General features: G+C 44.5%; 1 protein-coding gene across 3 annotated transcripts in view; it reads left to right on the top strand.

Moving 5' to 3' along the window:
• TRIO (trio Rho guanine nucleotide exchange factor) overlaps positions 1-16,662 on the top strand; it is a 353,418-nt gene that overhangs the window by 234,387 nt on the left and 102,369 nt on the right. For all 3 annotated transcript variants that reach the window (XM_053202016.1, XM_053202021.1, XM_053202025.1), the window contains exons 21-27: positions 2,007-2,129; positions 9,117-9,311; positions 9,410-9,525; positions 10,293-10,359; positions 10,974-11,083; positions 12,042-12,111; positions 12,749-12,838. In XM_053202016.1, coding sequence (XP_053057991.1) covers positions 2,007-2,129; positions 9,117-9,311; positions 9,410-9,525; positions 10,293-10,359; positions 10,974-11,083; positions 12,042-12,111; positions 12,749-12,838 — 771 coding nt within the window. The remainder of the gene's footprint in view (positions 1-2,006; positions 2,130-9,116; positions 9,312-9,409; positions 9,526-10,292; positions 10,360-10,973; positions 11,084-12,041; positions 12,112-12,748; positions 12,839-16,662) is intronic.

Here is a 16,662-nt window from a genome sequence, read left to right as displayed (position 1 = left end):
TAATTAGAGATTGTTTCATAGTCTTTTCTCCCATATCTTTCTTTATTGTTTCTCTGTTAAAAGGCAAGCAATCAGCTGCAGAGAACAAAATTGTAAATAACTATTTTAATGGAGAAAAACAATAGATGTGTTGTTGCTTTTTCCTAAAGTTGGCTCATTGGCCAAAAATGAGATCATTAGGCATAGGCCGTGGCAAACGATGACCCCGTGGCCCTGTGGGTTCTCTTCTGTGCCATGATCCTGGGGTAAAACCCAGTAGTTATACCACCAGTGTCTGCGCTTCTCAAGACGGCGGAGCCCTGAGGTCACCTGGATGCAGCGTCCCCGGTGGGGGTCCGGAGGGGGGACTCCGGCCGTGGTTCTGTCTCTGGGCGAGTCCGGCCCTTGGACTTCCTGGTTGCCTCCTGCCTCTTCTGCTGCTTTCCCAGGCTCTCTGCTGTCCCCTCTTCCTTATCTCTGCAGCTGAATGTTGGCATTCTCCAGGGCTCGGCCTGGGCTTGCCCTTGTTTCTCTTCCCCATCTTCTTATCTCCTCTGTGGGTGTCTCCCAGCCCTGACCTCCGTTTCTGGCGTCCAGACTTACAAATCCCAGTTGTCTCCGTGGTGTCTCCACTGGGGCCTTCCTGAGAACAGAAGTGGATTCACGACGCCTGACCCCCGCTCCTCGTCTTATGGGGCGTGTCCCCCTCGTCTTACACAGTGTATCCCCTGTGCCTCCTCGTTTTACGGGGTGTGTCCCCCCCATCCCCTTACCTTTCAGCATGTAGAGCTCCTTCCCATCTTTCCCCAGTTTCCCACCTTCACTCCCTCGTGAGTCCCATAGGTGCGGACTTCCCACACGTGTCAGGCCTGCCCTCCCCCTTCACGTCCAGAGCCCTCGTGCTATGGAAACCCCAGCCGTGTCCTGCCCAAACCTTTGAACCAGTTTGCCGACCAGTGTTGCTGCTTCTACTCCCTGTCCACTGCAGTTCCTTTTCCTCACAGCAGCCCCACTAGCTTTCCCACAAAAGTCCAGGCTGTGCCTGTGACCTCCAAGGCCCTCCTGCCCTCCCTGGCCTCACCCCCGGCCTCTCTCCCCGGCTTCCCCAGCAGGCCAGCTCTATCAGCCTGGGGCTGTGGTGCGTACCTCTCCGCCTGCTGAGCTTCTCCCCATTCTTCTGAGCCCCCCGCTTTGCACCAGTTCCTGAGGCCCCCCCCCCCCCCTTCGCAGCCAACCCCTCTCGGCCTGGACACCGCATGTGCTGACCTCCCTTTCTAAGCGTGGCATCCCTGCCCTCACTTGTCTTCGTGCCTCTTTGTACATCCCCCTCCCCAGTCGGCAGGGGGAGGCAGGGCAGCCGTACCCAGGCCTGACAGCAGTGACAGCCCCACTCAGGAAGCTGCACGGCAAATAATCTGTCTGGGTCGTGCTTTCCTTTTCGTGTTTTCTAAAATGCTATAAGTGCTGTGATGTATCTAGTAGAGACAGTGATGTCTCTGCTCTAAGACCAGCAGCTCACAGTGGATGGCCCAGAGATTACAAACAGCACATAAAAATCTTCTACAGTTTTCAAACATTTACTTATTTTGAGAGAAAGCCTGTGAATGTGTGAGCAGGGGAGGGGCAGAGAGAGGGGGAGAGAGAATCCCAATCTCGGCACTGTCAGCATAGAGCTCGACTCAGGGCTCGATCCCACGAACCACGCGATCGTGACCTGAGCCAGAAATCAAGAGTCAGATGCTTACTGACTGAGCCACCCAGGCACCCAAGAACCTCTTGAACACTTTAATCATTGCTACAGAAGTGACATGGTTACAACCTTCTAGAATGTCAGGTGTTTTTTTTTTTTTTTTTCTTTTAATTTTGGAATTGCAGTGCTTATTTCAGAAGCCTGTCTCTCTTTGTGGGAGCACTCTATGCGTGTGCCAGCGCTGGCTTGTGACATCACATCTGAGTGAGATACGACAGAACTGGGACCCTCTTTGCCAGTGCCGAGCCGTGAACGTCTCCATTCCTTCCCTCTCTAGGCTTTAGAGTGGATCCATGACAACGGAGAGTTCTACCTTTCCACACATACGTCCACGGGTTCCAGCATACAGCACACACAGGAGCTCCTGAAAGAGCACGAGGAGTTTCAGATCACCGCGAAGGTAGGTCCAGGTTGGTGGTGGCCGTCTGTTCCGTCACCCGCCCACACAGCAGGGCTTTCCAGAATAACCCACCACAGGATACTCCGTGTAAATAAGGTATTGCTCAAAGAAATCGTTTCATACCGTATCCAAAATTGGAGACACAGGGACCCCAGTGGCTTGTCCTACATTAACGTAGGGGACTCTTCTCTCTGCGTTTCCCAGTTCCCTCCCTTTACCTCTTGTCTCCCTTGGGTCTTCGGATTTCTGCAGATACCTTCCTTCGTGTCGTCTCTTTTGTCCTTTTCCTTGTTCTTTTTGTTTTCTTTTTGGTTTCTTTCGCAAGGTCTTTTCTAAGTACTTGCTATTTTTAGGAAACCCCGTTTGGTGTGACCGACCTGGCTTGGGCGTGTCCTGCGGGGGCTTCCTTTCCCCGACTCTAGGTCTCTAGTCGGTGACACTTGCTACAGGGACGCTGCTGTCACCAGCCCAGTCCCGTGGCAGCGTTTACCTTGGCACCCTCTCTCTCGTGGTTGTCCATAGGCTTATAAAACGGAGATGTCTTCATTTTCCTCCTGCAAATCAAAAAAGAATTAGATACATGGCTTATGTAGCAGATGTGAGTAAATACACATTTTTATGCAAAAATGTAAGACTCTTCATACTGACATAAATGTTTTCCCAGTTAAAGTATATGCTGGCAGAGGCTGATTTTTTTTTTTTTTTTTACCTCAAAACAGTTTGGGGGTTTTTAGGGTTCCTTTCTCAACCCGTGGTGTTTTTGTTTTTGTTTTTCAAAGTTTTGAATTCCGTTCTTTGTCATATTTTCAGAAGTGCTTCTGTTTTATTCATGGTAGACTTGACTTTTCTTAAAAGTTGCAAGTTAATTCAAATTTCACACTAGAAAGAAAGGATCTAGCTGGATAGTAGTTTGGCTAAAAAGAAGTATTCATGTATAAGTAAAACGGGATTTTCTTGTGTGGCCCTTTAGGTAGCGGTGGAAACCATCAATGGGAATTTTTAAATCCTTGAGAGTGACAACAGCTATTTTGTATTATGTTTGGTTGTACTTCTTTATGTTTTCTGTAACCATTTCTGACTCCTGGTATTCTTCACTGCCCTCTGCTCCCGCCCACCCACAAGCTGTAAGTTGATTTCCTTCCCTTCACCCTCGGGCCGCTGGGCTCTGGGAACCCTTGTTCCCTGCTCTGGAGGAGCTCACGGTCCAGGGTGGCTGCAGGCAGACTGACCACTGCGGGGCTCGGTGAGACCTGGCACTGGGTGGGGACACCATGAGCATTTGGGGGTGGGCAGGGCTCAGGCAGTCTGGCAGTGACAGCTGCACCCACCGTGGGGGCTGTGGGCACCCAGAGGAAGGCGCCCACCCACTCATTTGAGGAGAGCTGGCCTGCCTGCCTCTGCAGGTAAGCATCATGTCTTTTGCTTCCCTGAGATACAGCACACCCTTGGCTGTGTAGTTCTTGTTCCTGTTAACAGTGGGAGGATAAATTACAGTTGTGCGCGTTACAAATTTGTTTTTTTTTTGAATAGCCTTTGATTATAAAGGTGTTAAGAAAATGCCTAAGATGCCACTCAGAGATAGATTTAAGATTTGTTCCTCTTCACTAAGCTGAATTTCCATTAACGCTGCATTCTGCAGACCATTTGCACAGCCAAACAGCCTGGTCGCCGCACGACTCCAGGGGGCGCCGTGCGCACAGAAGCTCATGTGAACCTCACTGTCTGCGGTGCAGTCGCATGGCAGCCATGTTCCACCAGTAGGGTGTGTTCAAAGGGAATTTTTATTCCTGAATTTCCCTCCTCCTCAGATGTGGGGTGTGGTTATTAAACAGTGAGCAACAGGGGCATGTTTTGGCTCTTGTGTTTTGTAAAAATAAGCATCTAAAATCACCGGTGTAACACCTGACCTTGCCGTCTCTCTCACTGGGTCTGCTGGATCCGTTTTGCCCAGACGAACTAGTGGATTTGGAAAAGAAAACCTCTCGCTTTTTCGCTTAGCATCTCATTCCCATGGGTTTCTGGCTTCCTTTCTCTTCATCAGACCACGCCTGCTCATGCCTGGGGATGTCTGTTGCTCGCCTTCTGCCCCTCCTCATAGTGTCTTCTAAGAAACCTCTTTACCCGTGTCATGGAGAGAATCTGTTGCTCTTGATGTGACCATCCTCCAGTTTAGTTGTTACAGCGGTCAGTGTTGTAACACATTTAGTGCAATGGAAGTAAAGCCTTTTTGTCACTGTCTCACCATTGAAGCCTCGGCTTGATTCCTTCGCAGCTCCCGATGGAACGATTTCTCAGGGTGCTTCACAGGCACCACCTGTATCCAAGTCACGCGTGTTTACTTAAAAGCCAGTTTCTGTCCTTATGCGAGACTTACTGACTTAGACTGTTTAGGAGTGAGGCCTGAAGATGAGCGTCTGTAAACAAGCTCCCAGGTGACTTTTCCACAAGCGCAGTGGAGTGGGAGGCCGCGGCCCGAGACGCAGAACTTTCCTCCTCCTTCCCACACACTTCCTGCATCCCGGTCACCACTGTCCCCAGCGTCAAAAGCCTTCGTTTGCTAGAAAGTGTCTAAGACCCTTGAATGTGCATCCTCCCTGGGTTTTTCCTTACCTAAGAACATGGTGAGTAAAGATTCTTTGACATGTGGACTCAGGAGTGCAGTTTGCCTTTATTTTTCTACAAACCCCTGATTGCCCACTGCTGAGGTTGTTCAAATTAATAATATTTGTATGCTTTTGAAATAAAATCTATTTTTGTAACAATCTCTAGAAAGAACAGTAAGGATGAAAACTTTTGTAATACTTGATTTAAAAAGACGCAGAAAGGCTTTTTTTTCCATAGCGTTGAGCAGCGTTCTAGAGAAAAACTAAGTTGGATTCGTATCCCACCTTGATAGCAAGGTAAATGTATCAACAATGAAAACCTGAAATGACTAGAAAAAATAACGGGCCACGAAACCCAAAGCTCTAAAAAATGATAAAATCGCATACACAAAAATGTATGAATTTCTAAAGTGTAGGCCAACATAAGTGAAAGAAAGCAAATAGGGAGGATAAATACGCAATTCCTATCACAGAGGGCTGATTTCTCAGTTGTAAAGAGCTTTTACAAATCAATAACAGTAAACAAGAAAATGGACAAGAGATATTAAAGAGGGCTCCCACGAAAGGAATTCTAAATGGCTTTTAAATATATGAAATTATCAAATTTACCTAAAATAAGAAAACTATAAATCAGAAGTATACTGTGTTCTGTTTTCACCCAGGTATTGGCAGATACCAAAAAGGTTATGGCTGCACCTTGGCGGTGGGGGGAGCTGGTAAATGGGGTCGATCTCTGGGGATGGGGGGGGGTGGGGCTGCACCTTGGAGGGGGCTGGTGAATGGAGTCGACCTCTGGGGATGGGGGGGGGTGGGGCTGCACCTTGGAGGGGGCTGGTGAATGGAGTCGACCTCTGGGGATGGGGGGGATGTGTCACCACGTTAACCGCTCAGTGTCACAGATGGACATCCCTTCTGCCCCAGCCGTCCCACATCTTGAAACACAGACTAGCTACACACGCTCAGACACGTGCAGTTTTTTCCTGGCTTAGGAAAAGAACGGAAACGACGTGAAAGTCCATTCAGTGGGAGCACATTAGCTCATAGAAATCTTGTGCAGCTCCAAACCTAAAACAAGCGTACTGCTCGTGTTCCGACAGTGAAGGATGTCTGAGAGTTGTTAAACGAAAAATGCTGGGTGCAGAGCAGGGCTTGTGTGTACAAGCATTTAGGTACAAAGAGAGAAATACATACATACATACATACGCCCCTCTGTATAATAAAATGTGTCTAGAATGGTAACACATGAAGCTGATCATTGAGACACCTCATAGGAAGGTGGAGTAAGGAGACTCTTCACTTTGTATCCTTTTTACCTTTGAAGTTTTGATTTCTATGCATGCATTTTAAAAATACCAGTTAGGAGTGCTTGGTGGCTCAATGGGTTAAGTGTCTGACTTCGACTCAGGTCATGATCTTACGGTTCGTGGGTTCGAGCCCTGTGTCGGGCTCTGTGCTGACAGCTCAGAGCCTGGAGCCTGCTTCGGATTCTGTCTCCCCCTCTCTCTGCCCCTCTCCTGATCGTATTCTGTCTCTCTCTCTCTCTCTCTCTCAAAATAATAAACATTAAAAAAAAAAGTTAAAATAAAAATGTATTGAAAGCTCGTGAGTTAGATTCATCATCCTTAATTTTTATCACGCCATTCACCCCATCATTATTAATCACGCTGTTGCAGTGTGCCAGAACTGCTCTGGGTGCTGGGCTCATGGACTGCAGTTTCTAGTTGGGGTGAATATATATACATCTACTGTGAAGTAGTAAGACAAATAGACATGGTGGGGGGAGGGTTGCCATCTTTGAGGGAGAGGCTTGGCCACACATCTTCAAGAAGCCTTGACTGCCTGATTGGCGTCTTTTGTTTAAATGAAGTTTGTAAGCCACCAGGCTTTGTCTCTAGCCCACCTTCCTGCTGCATCTAGTGTCCTAAACAGCATCCGCCTATTGGCGTGACATGCATTCAGCTCATCTATTTTGTGACGTGTGTTATGCAGACATCTTCCTATAGTTTTTCAGTGTTTTGTTTTCTCTTTGAATGTAGGCAAGCTGCATTGTTTTTTTGTTTTGTTTTGTTTCATCTTCACTCCTATGACCCCAGTGCTTAAAATATGAAACAGTTTTCTTGACTCCTTGAAGAGACACTACACATAACTTGCAGTACCCTTTCACCGGTGGCGCTTGGACGGTGGAAGAGAAGAAATGCTTTCATGGTGGCACAATGCAACTTCTCTGTGCTTCTCGGCACATTAGTATCTTGGCACCCAGCAGTGTAACCTCATCCAGGCAACCCAATTTTTTTGTTGTTGTTTTAAGTTTAGTTACTTATTTATTCTGAGATGAAAGAGAGCCGGGAAGGGGCAGAGAGAGAACCCCAAGCAGGCTTCATGCTGTCAGCACAGAACCCGATGAGGGGTCCCAGGAACCGTGAGATTATGGCCTGAGCCGAAACCAAGAGTCAGAGGCTTAACCAACTGAGGCACCCAGGTGCCTCCAGGCAACCCAGTTTTTAAACAGTCCTGCCTTTCTCATATTCTCTTTGATATTAAAATTTAATAATGGTTCTAAGTTAAGTCCCTTTTGGAATTTATGGTTCCACTTGTGAAACTTTGACTTTTTAGGTCTTTGGTTTATAATTCGTCTTAGCATATCCAGAAAGGTGTTGTGTTGATAGATCATATGGTTTGGTTGATTAGCTCACTCTACTTGAGCTCATTTCCACACCAGATGAAAGTCCTAAAAACTTCAGGGTGTTTTAAGTTTTGCTGACTTTTTCTAATAAACAGCTTTTATAGAATTTTGCAATAACCTTTTTTTTTTCCACAGGAGATTATTATATCTGAGTTCTGTTTTCATTTTTTTTTTTAAGTATTAATGCCTGTTAAGTGTAACTGCCATACCCCATTAAAGGTACAAGCATATACCTATTTTCCCGTAAAATCTAACGTTAACTTAATTTTCAGTAAATATTTGGTGACTGTCTCCTATGTGCCAGGCACATGAAAGGTGAATAAGATATTAGTAAGCAAAAAACCCCAAATATCCCAGGCCTGTGGTGGTTACATTCTAATAAGATAGTGGCAGACGGTAACAGTAGTAAGTCAACTATATCCTTGTGGCAGGTGACCCGTGTCCCGGGAGAGAGTGGAGCAGGCCCAGTGACGACAGTTGGGGCAGGAAGGTGACTTGTACTTTTAAGGGACTCAGGGAGGGCCTATTGAGATGGTGGCCTTTGGTTGAGCAAAGACACGAGGGAGCCACAGAGTAGCATTCCAGGCAGGAGGGGCCATGGTGCAAGGAAGCACAGACCGGGCGTGTGCCTGGAGCGCGGGGCTGGATGCAGGTTGCCCGGGGTGTGCATGCGCAGCCTGAGGATTCTACAGCTGCCTTTGCAGGTCGCCGAGGACATGCTGCCTCACACTTCCTGTGTAAACTAGGAAAATTTATCCAGGTTTTGAGCCCTGACCTTTATCCTTTTGGGGATTTTTACTTTGAGGCCCCTGCTCTCCGGTGCACCTTTTGGGGATTTTTAAAGTCACCTTCCTGAGTGTTGGTCGTAAAGATTTCCTAGGTAAAGGTTAGTGGAGAAAATCAGGTTCCCTTCCAAGAGAGGAACAGTACTCGCCTGAAATGCCAGCGCGACTGTCGAAAGAAGCCTTGCTCTAGTAACCAATGGATGTGATGAAAACAGGTGTTGAAAACTCAGTTTTGAGGGACGTTACTGCCATAGATATTAAACCAATGTTTTGTGGTTCTCCTGAACTGTATGAAAACCAAGGCGGTTGTGTTTAACTTAATTGAAGTATTTTTTCTAAGGACACGTACAAATGAAATAATTTTTGAGAGGGAGTTCTAAAACAGTGAAGAGCATTTAATATGCTTCTCTAAAGATCATTTCCTGGCTAGCGATCTTTCCTTCATTTCTACCGAGAATTGAAAAAGAAACGAATGTGCAGTGCAGAGTCACTGCAAGGATTTCACCGAGTGTCTGCAGTGTGGGGGTTCCTTTGGCAGGATCTCAGCAAGCCTTCCATCCCCGTGGGCGCAGGGGATGAACGGGCAGGGAGCAGCAGTGGGGACCACGGGGCCACGGGAGACACATGTATCCCTTCCACAGGTGTCTCTCGGGCGTCCACCAGATGAAGCCAAGCCGAGAGAAGGGCTAGATTCGGGTTGGTTTTTGCAGTCGTAAACATGCCATTCTCTGTGGGGAAGCGGCCAGGCCGGGATCAGGGGGTGAATTGGTGGACTTGGAGCTTCAGGGGACATTTCTCTGACCAGCAGTTTTTCCCTGTCGGGAGCTCAGAGTTGTAGGCAAGTTGCCACTGTGTCTCCGGTTCTGGCAGTTGAGTTCATTTGCCTCACAATACTTTCCTGTTGTTGTTTCCGCAGCAAACCAAAGAGAGAGTGAAGCTATTGATACAGCTGGCTGATGGCTTTTGTGAAAAAGGGCATGCCCATGCAGCAGAGATAAAAAAATGTGTCACTGCAGTGGATAAGAGGTACAGGGATTTCTCTCTGCGGATGGAGAAGTACAGGACCTCTTTGGAGAAAGCCCTGGGGATTTCTTCAGATTCCAACAAATCGGTAAATTGCTCTGTGCAAACAGAATAAACCATGATGTTCTTCCTCATGTCCTCCCCGGATCTAATTAACTCAAGTTCATTGGCTCTCTTCCTCCACAGAGTAAAAGTCTTCAGCTGGACATAATCCCCGCCAGTGTCCCTGGGTCAGAGGTGAAGCTTCGCGATGCTGCTCATGAACTTAACGAAGAAAAACGGAAGTCGGCCCGCAGGAAAGAGTAAGCCAGTCTTTAAGAACCTGCTGGGATTCATTGAAAAAGTGAAGAAAATGTCGCTTGGACAAACCCACTGCTGTGTGTGCTTTGAAACCGGATGGCAATGATACCTTGTGATGTTCAGACTCACTGTGTGCACTGTACCCTTATCACTTGCTTCAGAAGCCGTGTCTTTTTTTTGTTCCTGTGCCTCCATTTCGTATGGGGTTGACAAATTGTTGTAGTGTCATTTGTCATCAGTAGGTCATGACTAGTAGTACCAAGGAGAAAAAATAACACGTGGAGATGTTTCAAAATTGCCAGTTAGTAAGCTGTACCAGACGTTCCAAAGATTGTCCTAAACCAGCGGTTCTCAGCTGGGGGCAGTTGTGACCCCCAGGGGATGCTTGGCCATGTGTGTTGACATTTCTGGTTGTCACAAAATGGGAGGGGGCAATGCTATTGGCGTTTCAGGGGTGGAGACCGGGGATCCCACTAACATCCTGTAGTTCACAGGACAGCCCCCCGGCAAAGCATTATCTGCCCCCAAGTGTCAGTGGTGCTGATGGAGAAAACGTGACCTGCTGGTGTACCTCAACAAAATGTTTTCCCTTTGAATTGGTGGCTTTATGCTGTTACTGTTCTGTCTCTTCTTGGTTTAATTCCCCAAACACATTACTGACTACTGCTTTGAAAACTCTCATTATTTCATAAGCCATAAAAGTACATAGTTCAGATAAGCCTGTGTCCTGACTGTGAACTAAGCTCTTCCCGGTCTTCCTGTGTTCAAGGTTCATAATGGCGGAGCTAATTCAAACTGAAAAGGCTTACGTGAGGGACCTCCGGGAGTGTATGGATGTAAGTAAGTTTTCTTGCTTGTTTATTTAGATCCAGTCTAAGCACGCTGTTTTCTCCCTGACTGTTGGTAATTCTTAAAATAATCACCCTTGTTGCCGTTGTTGTTCTCGAGATTTTCAGTGTGCTTAAGCAGCCTGTTTCTTGTTCCCACCCTTCCGTGAGTTTCCAGGCCCATGTTTTGCTCATCACAGAGATGATACAGCACTAATCCTGTCATTCCGCTCGTCACATGACGGCCTGGCTGCCATCCTCTTTGTACAGAACTTTACAGCAGCTTCAGAGAAATGTGCCTTCTAATTATGATTCGCAACTGATACTCAGTAGTTTAAAGAATAGTTGTCGTACCTCAGAGAGCAGGGAGGTTAGCTCCCAAGTCTGACACCAGGAATGGAGAGGCTCAAGCTGGAGCCCGAGGAACTACTCGGAAGGGCTCACAGCAACTGGGGGGGCTTTTCTGGAAAATAGTTTTTCATGTTTTGGGAAAGGTTCCATACTTCAGATCGATTTTCGGTGATTTGTGAGCTCTGGGTACGTATTCTAGAGGCAGGAACAGCCGTTTCTTGGACATGTGCTCTTGGGTTTTTGTGTAATCCCTCTGCTTCCCTCCCGGCCAGACATACCTGTGGGAGATGACCAGCGGGGTGGAGGAGATCCCGGCCGGCATCGTAAACAGAGAGCTCGTCATCTTCGGGAACATGCAGGAAATCTATGAGTTTCACAATAAGTGAGTGGCTTTATCTCTGGGGAGCTGGTTCCTCTTGAAATCTAGATATGGTGCTGAAGTTTCCTAACAAGAAATGAAAGCTCCCAACTGAGTTAAGCATCCATTTCAGTGATTTTGTTGAAATTTGAATGAAGACTATCAGGCTTTCTTCCAAAAGACTGGCGTTGTTGAACCTATCATGATAGAGACTCGACTTTATGTTTGTTCTTACCTGCTATAGAAATGAGATTAGGAAAACTGTTTTTGGAGGAACCCTCGTTTCTCCCAAGCTATGTCGTCAGCTGCTACATTAGTTACTTAGGATGAAAAGAAAGAAGAGTTGTGTGTGGCTGCTGGCCACCCCTTGGTCTTTCTGAACAAGAGGGGAGAAGGCACTGAGGACAGAACAGATGCGTAGTCTGACCAAACTAAAATACACTGTCCAGTGGCCACAGGAGGCACATGGCTTTATTTTTAAGTTTTTTTTTATTTTGGGTTTTTGGTTTTTTTGTTTGTTTGTTTTTTAAGAAACAGAAGCTCCTTTTGATAGCGTCTGCACAGCCCTCTAGCCTATGGAGAGAGACTGCTAGAGCCAGAGATGCTGGGGTCTCCCTCACTCCCCTGCCCCCACCCCAGCACAAGACACTGAAATCTAAGTGGGTTCTTCTGAGTGTTCATTTACATCCCTAAATTATATCCTCAGCTACTGAACATAGCACTTGCCCAAAAGTAAAGCTGCTAGGTTAAAGTTTGTATTAGAAAGTGTTTAAAGGCTAAACTGAGTAGCTGTTTGAAAGTCACAATAACTTAGTCGAGTTAAGAGCTACATGGGTTATTAAATCCTTAAAATCTAGACGGCACAGATGTTTCACTGTATTTGATTGAAGTGATATGCTTGGCCTGATTTCTGGCGTATCTATCTCACTACTAAATGTTTTAAGACATCTTAATAATATAGTACCATTTTTACTCTCTGCAGCATATTTCTGAAAGAGCTGGAAAAATATGAGCAGTTGCCAGAAGACGTTGGACACTGCTTTGTTACTTGGGTAATGAAACCTCGGCTACTTGTTCTCACGGTTGTTTGGTGGCTTTGCAGGAAGTTAGAAAGGAATGTGGTCCATTTCTCTTATGTCACCATCTTCTACAGTGTCTGCTTACAGAGAAATGGACTTTGCCTCAAAGACTTACATTCTGCAACTAGTTATTAACGTGGACCGAGCTTTTTATTGGCAATAGTGATGGTTTGAAATGGAACATTTAGTGTGCCAGTCCTGCACGTGGTCCTGGAAATGCGTAGATCAACATGAATGCGCAGCCATGTCTGGGGGGCCAGGTTGGCAAGGTGGGAGGGGGGATGTTGTGCAGTCGGGAGGAGAGCCAGACAGTCACCTGGTGGTAGTGCCCTGCCATCCACGTGTGATGCCTGGGTTTGCACTGGCAACTGGAACAGAGTGGGTGTGCCCAGCCCTGACTTACTGGGCCAAGGGAAGCTTCTGGAGGTGTGTATACCAATAGGATGTGTTTCTCATTTTTAACAGCTTTCCATATAAAATAGGGTGTCTTTTACTTAGAGCTTAAATTTCCTTTATCCCCACAGCTTCTTTTCTGCATAAAAGTTTATCATATTTTGAGGTACTGCCATTTGAAAGAGATATTCTAATTTGTTGTTGTTGTTGTTTATAGGCAGACAAGTTTCAGATGTATGTCACATATTGCAAAAATAAGCCGGATTCTACTCAGCTGATACTAGAGCATGCAGGGTCCTACTTTGATGTAAGTAATAGATTCCTGATGAAGCTGTGAAATCTTCTAACTTTCATCTATTTGATGATACGGTATTTTCCTGTTTATCTGTCATATTTATGGTGGGATATTGTTATATATTCTTCTGTTATTGAAAGATTCTTCTAGGAGATCCTGGGTGGTTCAGTCAGTTAAGCGTCCGACTTCAGCTCAGGTCATGATCTCACCATTCGTGGGTTCTAGCCCCGCATCGGGCTCTGTGCTGACAGTTCAGAGTCTGGAGCCTACTTCGGATTCTGTGTCTCCCTCTCTCTCTGCCCCTCCCCCACTCATGCTCTGTCTCTCTCTCTCTCAAAAATAAAATAAACATTAAAAATTTTAAAAAAAAAGATCCAAGATTTTAGCGCATACATGTGTATATGACATTACTTACAATTTATAGTAATTTTAGGTGTAATATCATGTTATACAGAAGGTACAAACTTTTCGGCTTCTTTTACTCTCTGTGAAACAAAAATTATCTTTGAATCTTTGAATCCTTTTTAGTCATTTATTTTTCTCATTTTTATGTGATTCCAAAAGTAGCCTGCCAATAAAATTTTTACAGATAGCACTGTCCCTAGGACCATTGGGAGGCTTATTAATTATATTCCCATTGTTGTAGATGTAGGTCATCTTTTTTGGAGAGATATTGCAGGGAAGTTATTTAGTACGAAAGAGGATAGAGCCTTATTGATATAATTTACAGAATGCTTTTTGGGTCTCCAGAATGTAGTTAAATGTGTGCCAAATACATCTTGATTAAGAGATGGGAGTACTTTTTGATGTTATGTATAATTTCTCACAAGGCTGTGAGAACATTAGATTTGTTTCTGTCTTTACGTTGGGGCATTGCCATGTGTGATACTCTGCCCTTCTCTGGAAGTCTGGGAAATGAGAATAAATTTTAGCTTGTATCTTTGAGGTGAAGCCCTGTAGATGGCCTTGTTTTAGTTGTCATTCTCCTGACTAGCAATTATACATCATTGCCTTTGTAAATATAAAGTCAGCTCCCAGCCCAGTGCTGCCCGCCCCCCCCTCCCCTTTTTTTTCTGTTTTTCACATGACCCTGGGTCTTTGCCATCAGGTGAAAGTCAACACCATGGCTCTGTGCAGAGTTAGAATCATTTAAGGCCTAAGCACTGAGAGCATGTGGCACATTTAATCAAATCAAATGGCTTTGGAATCAAAGCCATTAAAAAACAACAACAACAAAAAAACCAAAACCTTTGTCCTTAAAACATCTTTAAAGAAATTATGCTTGTCGGATTTGGGGATTTCACAAATTACTTGCCTTCAGTATTCATTGTCCAGCATGATCCCACATCTTTTTGGGGCTCATTTAGCTCAATGTGCCTGGTCATAGGTGCTTAGCATGGAGTGGTGGATAACCCAAAGTGCCCACCTTCCTTCCCAGCAAGGACGTTATTGCATGTAAACAGCTTAATACAAAGGCAAAGCAGAAATTATGGTGTTAGATATGCCACTGACCAGTGAGCTAGATCCTCCCCTTTCTTTGCCCCCCACCATTCAAAGTAAAATTTTAGAAGCACAGAAGTTTTTGTTAATACCCTTAACAGCTTTTTAGAAAAAGGAAGCTCTATTGTTTTAGCAGGATGAAACCTTTGTCAGGTATTTTGGAAGAATAGTCGGATCATGTAGCCATTTTTGTCTTTATTTTTTTATTTTTTTTTAAAATATATATTGTCAGATTCGTGTCCATACAACACCCAGTGCTCATGCCAGCAAGTGCCCTCCTCCATGACATCACCCACTTTCCCCTCTCCCCTACCCCCCATCCACCCTCAGTTTCTTCTCGGTCCTTAAGAGTCTCTTATGGTTTGCCTCCCTCTCTCTCTGTAACTTTATGTTTTTATTCTTTTTAATAATTTAATTTTTTTATCATGATAGTGTACTCTTTAATCCCCATTCCCCGTCTCTCCCATCCCCCCACCTCCCTCTATTCTGGTAACCATCATTTGTTCTCTGTAGTTAAGAGTCTGTCTTGGTTTCTCTCTCTCTTTTCCTTTGTTCATTTGTTTTGCTTCTTAAATTCCACATATGAGTGAAAATCATATGATATTTGTCTTTTTCACTTAGCATTATACTCTCCAGCTCCATCCGTGTTATTGCAGATGACAAGATTTCATTCTTTTTTATGGCTAAGTAATATTCCTGTGTGTGTGTGTGTGTGTGTGTGTGTGTGTGTGTGTGTGTGTGTGTGTACACACATACACACATACATACCACATCTTGGCTGCTTCCATAATTTGTAGATTATGCTGCTGTAAACATAGGGGTGCGTGTATCCCTTTGAATCAGTGTCTTGGTATTTTTTTGGTAAATACCCAGTAGTGTGATTCCTAGATCATAGAGTAGATCTATTTTTAACTTTTGGAAGAAACTCCATTCTGCTTTTCACAGTGGCTGTACCAGTTTGCATTCCCATAAGCAGCACAGGAGAGTTCTTTTCCCCCACATCCTCTCTAACACCTGTTGCGTCTTGTATTTTTTATTTTAGTCATTCTGACAGGTGTGAGGTCATAACTATGGTTTTGATTTGTATTTCCCTGATGATGAGCAATGTTGAACATCTTTCGAGTGTCTGTTGGCCATCTGTATGTCTTCTTTGTAATATTTATTCATAGCTTCTGCCCATTTTTTAATTGAATTATTTGGTTTTTGGGTGTTGAATTATATCAGTTTTTGTATAGTTTGCATATTAACCCTTTATCGGATATGTCATTTGTAAATATCTTCTCCCATTAAGTAGGTTGCCTTTTAGTCTTGTTGGTTGTTTCCTTTGCTCTGCAGAAGCTTTTTATTTTGATGTAGTCCCAATGGCTTATTTTAGCTTTTATTTCCCTTGTCTCAGGAGACCTATCTAGAAAGAAGTTACTATAGCCAATGTCGAGAAATTATTGCTTGTGCTCTCTTATAGGATTTTTACGGTTTCAGGTCTCACATTTAGGTCTTTAATCCATTTTGAATTTATTTTTGTGTGTGATGTTAGAAAGTGGTCCAATTTCTTTCTTTTGCATGTTGCTGTCCAGTTTTCCCAGCACCATTTGTTGAATAGACTATCTTTTACCCATTGGGTATTCATTCCTCTCTTGTCATTTTTTAATAGTATAATCCTATGATAAGGTATTAAGGGTGTCAACAAAAATAGATTGGTGTTCAGAAATATCAGAGACGTATTTCTGAATGTTATTAAAACAAGGTACTAAAAAGACATTATAGTATCTCTCAGATGTTGGGTATGCATGAAATGGGATACTTCTCAACTGTATAAAAGGATAAATTCTTGATACGTAAGTAGCATAGATTAATCTCGAAAACATGGGCTGAGAGAAGCTAGATATGAAGGAGTACATTCTGTGTGGTTCCTTTTGTGTGAAATTCTAGAATATGCAAAACTAATCTGGCAATAGTAATCAGAATAGGGGTTGCCTCTTGGTGGTGGTGGGGTGTGGGTGGGGGAATTTGTTAGAAAGGGACCTGAAGAACTTCCTGTGATGTTGGAAATGTTCTGCACCTTGGTTTGGGAATTGTTTGCAAGTGTGTTGACATTTGTCAGAACTCAGTGACCTGTACTTGAGATCATTATATTCTATATAAAAAATGTTTTAGATGTGAAATTATGAATGTGTGTATCATAATCATTAAACGATAAATTGCACATTTTTGAACAATTGCAAATTGAAGAGAAAGTTTTAAACTACATTCGTGATCAGGAAGGCAGAGGAAGAATTGCTAAGTTTTGAACCTGGGTGGCATGTGAGGGACAAGTCGCTTGGTGGCTGTCCTGCAGC

This window comes from Acinonyx jubatus, chromosome A1, assembly GCF_027475565.1.
Source record: "Acinonyx jubatus isolate Ajub_Pintada_27869175 chromosome A1, VMU_Ajub_asm_v1.0, whole genome shotgun sequence".
Taxonomy (NCBI): domain Eukaryota; kingdom Metazoa; phylum Chordata; class Mammalia; order Carnivora; family Felidae; genus Acinonyx; species Acinonyx jubatus.
This window is presented reverse-complemented; position numbering and strand designations above follow the sequence as displayed.